This window comes from Colobus angolensis, unplaced genomic scaffold, assembly GCF_000951035.1.
Source record: "Colobus angolensis palliatus isolate OR3802 unplaced genomic scaffold, Cang.pa_1.0 Scaffold40, whole genome shotgun sequence".
NCBI lineage: Eukaryota > Metazoa > Chordata > Mammalia > Primates > Cercopithecidae > Colobus > Colobus angolensis.
In genome coordinates, this window is record NW_012117377.1 from 1,992,786 (window position 1) to 2,000,297 (window position 7,512).

Here is a 7,512-nt window from a genome sequence, read left to right on the forward strand (position 1 = left end):
TTTTGCCATGTTGCCCAGGCTGGTGCTTTATTTTATTTTTGTTGTTGTTGTTGTTTGTTTGTTTTTTAAATAATAGCCATCCTGGTGGGTGTGAGGTGATCTCATTGTAGTTTTGATTTGCATTTCCATAATGATTAGTGATATTGAGCATCTTTTCATATGCTTGTTGACTATTTTGTGTATCTCCTTTGAAACAATGTCTATTCAAGCCCTTTGCCCATTTTAAAATCAGGTTATTTGTTTTTTGGTGTTGACTTGTGGGAGTTCTTTCTATATTCAGGATATTAAATCCTTATCAGAGTTGATTTGCAAATACTTCCTCCCATTCTGTAGGTTGCCTTTTCACTCTGATTGTGTCCTTTGATGCACAGGAGTTTTAAATTATGATATAGTTCAGTTCATTGATTTTTTAAAAAAAATTTTGTTGCTTGTGCTTTTGTTGTCATATTCAAGAACTCATTGCCAAAAACAATATTATGAAGTTTTTCCTGTATGTTTTTGTCTAAGAGTTTTGTAGTTTTAGGTCTTATGTTTTGGTCTTTGTTCCATTTTGAATTTTTGTATATGGGGCAAGGATTTACTGGGTTTTAATGAAAGGAAATCTCAAATGAAGTTTTGCCCAACATATACACATTTATTAAATATACAACATTAGTTTGCACAAGAGCCTATACAACCTGACTTGAGAGTCAGAGCATGGCCAGCTTGCCACGCTGGTAGGTGCTTGACCTCACCTTGTGTGAAAGGTCCATGTGATACAAACACCAAGGAATAGGATCCTGTGCCCGACTGTTGGCAACAGGCAAAGAGACATCCTCCTAAACTAGAGGTGGGAGGCAGCACTCTCAGGCTGTCACACTTTGGCATCATCCCTTGCCTGAGTTTTATCCTTTTTAAGTGTGGGCATGTTCTCTGATGTCATACTTAATCTACTTACATTGAATTCCTTCAGGTTCTCCAATGACAGCTCATACCTAATATTTATTATGTTAATTAAAGCCACTAATTTCAGCAATAAAAAAACTATTTCTGATATTCAGAAACTGATAGCGCAGTTTCTGGTGTTGGTCAAGATGGGATAGCTGGAAGATGTATGAGTAGCTCAAATGCTTAGCCAGGTCTGAAATGTGGTCCTTTCTGATCCAATGCTGGCTGACCCCAGGAATCTGAATTCTCAGTTAGGGTTAATAACTGTCCCTAAATGTAAAGCTTAAACTAACTGGTCTCTACATTGTATCTCCAGCATGCTGGAGATTATTTTATGAATTTCTTAATTTGTTAAATACAGAAATAGCAACATCCATCAGATTACTCATTTACTTTGTAGTCTCGACCCAGGGATTACAGTGGTTTTTTTGTTTTTCACTTCTACCCTACTGTTCTTCTCTTTGCTTTACTTGACGTGGATCAAAGGTATTAGGGAAATACACCCAGAAAAATGTCACAGATATAGGACATGCATATATTAAGCATATGCATCCTGAAATGGCTGGACACGTTGTTATTCTGAAATCCTAATGAGCAGTTTTCCAAGGTGTTTATAGGCCGTGGAGCAGGCTTCCTTGTGAGATTTGTAGTTTGTCTCCTGGCCCTAGGTATAGTACTAGCTGCTTTCTCATTCTGTCCAGATTCTGTTGGTCTGTAGCTGGCGAGGTCTTTCTTGGCCAGAAGATCCCTATTCAATTCTTTTTTTTTTTCCTTGGCAGGTTCATTCACTTTTTCATGGTTTCTCTCCCAAACAGTTTCCAACCTGAACCCCAGATAAATCGGTTTCCTGGGCCTTTTGTGGTTGAAGGCACGGGAGCTATTATTGTCCTGTGGTGCCCAAGTACAGCCTGTCCGTTAACATTCCCACAAGTATATAAACAATTTTGAAAGGGATATCATATTCAGATGAATTAAAGGTGCTAGTTCAGGGAGTTCTCTGATTGAGTGTCTGGACTGTCTGATTTCATAATTCCCTGCAGGGCGATATAGCATCTCTCCCTCCAAAGAAAGAGGCGAAAGTTTTACTATAGAAATGAAGTTGAGGCAAATGTGGTTATAAAGATAAAATGACTGCATGAAAAAAAATGTGTATCTTAGGAATCTACACTGAATAGTATAAAATGCTGTTTTAATGTTTCATATATATATGCATATCTAAGTAATTTACATAGAAATGATTTGCAATATATTAGTCATGGCTTATTTTTTTGTAACTGAATTAATAGCATTTCAACATTTTTTATTTTTAAATATAGCAAGATCAACTTTATACCTGGGCTGCAGTTAGTCAACCCACACACTCGTTGGACTATTCAGAAGGGCAGTTTCCTAGGCGGGTCCCATCCATGGGGCCATCATCCAAACCTCCTGATGAAGAACACAGGCTCGAGGATGCTGAAACAGGTAAGTATTTCCTTTGTCTTCAGAGATAACTGGAAGAGGCAAGATAGTGAGATATACATGTTATTAAATCTTAATTTTAAGTAATCTTTTATTTTTAATTGCATGGCATTCAGATATAACCTTTAAGAAATGTTTATTTTGGGGTCTTTTCTCTCTTTGTTCCTTTTGTTGTCTTAAAGTATTTTGTGTTATTGGCTGGGAAGATAGCATGAGATTAGCCTCAGGTTTATTTGGAGGAGTTCAGCAGGATGATGACCCCCTAGGCCGATTTTAAGAAAACACTTTATATTTGTCATACAGAATTGAGAACCATATTTGTGGAACAATGCTTTATGGAATATGGTTGTTTTCTCCCTTTTCTTCTTCTTCTTCTTCTTCTTTTTTTTTTCTTTGACAAGGTCTTGCTCTGTCACCCAGGCTAGAGTGCAGTGGAGCAATGGGTTACTGCAGTCTCAAGTTCCCTGGCTCAAGCATTTCTCCCAACTCAGCCTCCCAAGTAGCTGGGACCACAGCCGTGCGCTACCATGTCCGGCTAAATTTTTTGTAGAGCCAGAGTCTCACTCTGTTGCCTAGGCTGATCCAGACTCCTGGGCTAAAGCGATTCTCCATTCTCCTAAAGTACTGAATTACAGGCATGAGCCACCGCACCTGGACTTTTCTTCATTTTGTTGTAATAAATTCCCAACTTCCTCCTGGTGGACTGACCAGGCATAAATATTGATTTTTGAAGCATGAGTGAGGAGTAAATAGAAGAGCATCATTGCTATTCATAGAGTTCTCCACTAGATTTTCCTAAATGGTAACATAGATATTAGAGTTAAGAATTTTGATTTTTTTTTTCTGATTGACTCATAGAGAGGAAGATAGTCAGTAGAAACTTATTTTGGACGCAGAGTAGAAGAGCATAACTTAAAAGCATGGAGCTTGGGCTCTGCCAACTTATTAGCTTTGTAATCTCAGGCAAATTTCCTAACAACTGTATTCAGTTTTCTCATCTGTAAAATGGTGATGAGCATAGCATGGACTTGTAGGGCTGTTTTGAGAATTACAGGCATTTGTATGAAGCATTAGAATGCAGAATGCAGTGCCTAGCTCAGTGTATTTCATATTATTTATTATAATTATCATTGTTTCATGTCATTGCCTTATTCATGAGGTCCCTTTCAACCAACAATGACCAACAATGTAAAAGGTTTTATTCCGGTCCCCCACCCAAAGTTCTGCAAAGGGAACCTTGCCTCCCATTTTTATCCCCGTCTCTGGAGGGATGTATTTGCGCCTTTTTTTTTTTTCCACCAGTGCACTGAAATGGGGACCCACACTTGACCTTGAATCTCCCTTTTTAAATGTCCAGTGCTTTTGAAATACTGCGTGGTATTCACTAGGTGGGCTGTACTCCCTGAAACGAACAACAAGTGAGAGATAAGGTGTGGGAAGTGCTGTTCCAGGAAGGATGCTGAGTTTATCATAACACTTACAGACAGCAGTTTCTCAAGGCCAAGGCAGACTTCCTTTAAGCAAGGACCTTCAGAGATGAGAGACCTCTACCATGATAGCACCTGAAAATCAAGGAAGTAAAGAGACTTTTAGTTTCAAAGGAAAACACACAATTAAAAGTAAAACACACAATTAAAAGTATTGATCCCATTTTCTACACTACTCTATGATCACATTTAGTGATACAAAATACTTAGGGGTAGATATAGTTGGATTAATCAGTTGCATGGAGAGTCCTGTTAACAGTTGTTCATATCCCATGTTTTGCATCACTGATTGGGTGATATTTTCCTGTTTTCTGTTCCCTACTGTATGATTCTCAACTTGTTTAACTGAAACATTTATATGATATTCTTAAATTTTAGGGCACTTTATGATAAACATTATAAAACATTTTATGTTGCTGGCATATATACTGGTGGAACACTTGACTTAAAGTTAATTGAGCGTGATCACCTGAATTTTACTTTGGTAAAAGATGAAGTTGCAATTGATACCAGGAAGTTTGTCACCTGGTTTTTGCTTCATGATTTATTGTAGCTTGCAAACTGCCAGAGCAGGTGATTTTTAATGAAATAACTTGTCTCCTTTTTAAAAACGCATTCTTGAAGGGGATGATGGAGGTAAGAAGTAATTTAACTTAGTGACTGATTTTTCTCTAGTTGATCTGTTGTAGCATTTTTTCATCAGAGTGATCTAATGGGTCTTCCTAAAGTTTTTCTGTTGTGACTCCCTGACGTTCATTTGGAAAGACACTTCCACGAGACAGCCTCATCCCCAGAACCACACCACACTTTCTTCTAGTCAGTCAGTTGTAACGGTGGGAATATCAATATCATAGGTAAACTTTGCCTACAGTCTCATGTTTTACATCAATCACAAAGTTTGATGATATAATTATTAATAGTGATGATCCATTTGTAGTTAACTGATAGGTGCATATTCTTATGTGGTGACATCATGGTTAAATTCACTGTATAAAACACATGACCTCCCCTTTTTTAAAAAAATTTATTTGTGGGTTCTTACTCTGTCACCCAGGCTGGAGTGCAATGGCACAATCTCAGCCCACTGCAACCACCACCTCCTGAGTTCAAGCGATTCTCTTGCCTTGGCCTCCCGAGCACCTGGGATTACATACGCCTACCACCAGGCCAGACTAATTTTTGTATTTTTAGTGGAGACGGGGTTTCACCATGTTAGCTAAGCTGGTCTCGAATTCCTGACCTCAAGTGATCCACCCGCCTCTGCCTCCCAAAGTGCTGGGAGCCACTGCGCCCGGCCAACCCCTTTCTATTTTAATTCAAAGTAAAAGAGTTCAATGACATTTTTTGAAGAAGAAGAAGAAAGACTTGCAGGTCCAGCTTAGAAAATGGAGGACTTTTTTTTTTTTTTTTTTTGCTTGCTTTGTTTGTTGTTTTTTGCAGCTCATTTTGTTGTTGTTGTTGTTGTTTGTTTTTGGAGTGTCACTCTGTCGTCCAGGCTGGAATGCAGTGGCATGATCTCAGCTCACTGCTACCACCGTCTCCTGAATTCAAGACATTCTCCCGCATCAGCCTCCTGAGTGGCTGGGATTACAGGCGCCCACCATCATGCCCGGCTAATTTTTGTATTTTTGTAGAGATGGGGTTTCACCATGTTGGCCCAGCTGATCTTGAACTCCTGACCTCAGGTGATCCACCTCCCCCCCCATCGGCCTCCCAAAGTGCTGGGATTACAGGCATGAACTAGTTCTTAAAATTGGTTACCTAATTCACATATCCAGCTAATTCAGATTTGTGGTACTCTCTCTTCTGCCTTTTTCGTGTATCTCACTTTAACTGCATAGGGAGCATCTCACTTTAACTTTTTCATGATCTCTTCTGTGAAAGATGGTTTTTTTCTTCCTTTATGGACTGGTGAAGGAACTGCCCCTTCTTTGTACGAACTGGAAGGGCTGAGGCCATGGTGAGGTCTTGGTGCCTCTTCTCACCAGTGAGTTGCAGATTCCTGGCAGTCCTTCGTTCTCATCCTGGCTGCCTCTGCAGTTGGCGTTGCCTCCACAGGTGGGCCTAAGGTGTGAACACTGAGCTTTTGAAGTCTGCAGAACACCCCTGAAGGATAAGACTGACTGGGAAAAAAGGAAGTCACATGCTTCCCATGTTGGTGGCATTAAACCAATAAAAAACCAAAACCAGTTGGTGGCAAAAACACTGATACAAAGACACCCTTTCTATTTATCATTTTCACTTTATCTTCTCCCTCAGTTTCCCTTGCCTGTACACAGCACTCACCCACCCATCCATGGCTGTTTTCCACTCATGGGCTCTTTTCTGGAGTCCCATGACATCCTATTCCGATCTCTGTCATCTGAATGCTTTATGTATTGAATTTTTCTGTTTATATATATACATGTCTTCCCCATCAGCTTTCAGAATTTCAAGACTTTCCGGTACATAGTATATACTTAAATATTTGAGTGAATGATGAAAATCTTTTGCTGGAAAAGATCCAAATAAACATCTACTTAGCACATTAATGCAAGATTTGAGGGAGACTTTTGTATGGGCTAAAACAGTTCATGGACCAATTTCGGGGCTCAATACCAAGTTTCAAAGGTCGTTCAATAGATTTGAACAACATCAAATAATGAACTTGAGTTTTCAAATTCATGGAGAACCCGGAGCAGGAGCAGGTGTGTAGATGTGCATAGGGGCTTTTGATCATTGTCGTTTTGTCTATGGAAAATCAAATCCCTCACCTTTCTTTGAAAATGTGAATGGCTGAGAGGAGACAGAGAACTGACTTTTTAGAAAGACAATCAAGGCACAAAATCCTAGAAGAGGATCTGGTAGAAACATGGTAGATGACTTCCTGCTGCAAGGAATAAAAGAAAAGAAAGAAACGAAGAACCATGGCAGGATATTTTCAGGTGAAAATCCTTTAAAATGCAGTTATGCACTGGCTGAGTACATTGTAATTCACCTTTGTTCCAAAAAAAGATTTGAGCAGCTTATAAATATATAAAATGTACAAAAGGATCATAAAGGAATAAGGAATATAGATCAAACTAAAAGGAATTTAGGATGGAATGATAAAATGAAGCTGAGCTAAGACAGCCCAGTGAAATGTATCTCATGAGGATCTGCCATTTTTAAAGGTAAGCTGCAAAGCAGAAAGGGGAATGTGAATGTCTTCCTCAGTGTCCCTGAGATTGAAAACACAGTCACTCAGAGAAACACAATTCATATCCCAAAGAAGTGTCTCTAATGGTTCTTAAGAGAAGAGATTCTGTGCCGTGCAAGGTCAATACAGTTTCAACTCATTTCTTTTCTTTTTGAGGCAGGGTTTAAGTTTGTCGCCCAGACTGGTGTGTAGTGGCATGATCTTGGCTCACTGTAGCCTTCACCACCTGAACTCAAGTGATCCTTCCACCTTAGCCTCCCGAAGTGCTGGGATTAAAGGTGTGAGCCACTATGCCCAGCTAATTTTTAAAATTTTTTGTAGATATGAGGTTTTGTCATGGGGCTCAGGCTGGTGTTGAACTCCTGGGCTTAAGTGATCCTCCCACCTTGGCCTCCCAAAGTGCTGTGATTACAGGCATGAGCCATCATGCCCGGTCCATTTCTGTGTTTTGTTCAAATG

General features: G+C 39.5%; 1 protein-coding gene across 1 annotated transcript in view; it reads left to right on the plus strand.

The window, feature by feature from the left end:
* The window catches only part of FMN2 (formin 2), a 396,271-nt gene that overhangs the window by 88,027 nt on the left and 300,732 nt on the right, over window positions 1-7,512 (plus strand). Inside the window, exon 4 of the mRNA XM_011955768.1 lies at window positions 2,244-2,391. Within this exon, the coding sequence (XP_011811158.1) occupies window positions 2,244-2,391 (148 nt within the window). The remainder of the gene's footprint in view (window positions 1-2,243; window positions 2,392-7,512) is intronic.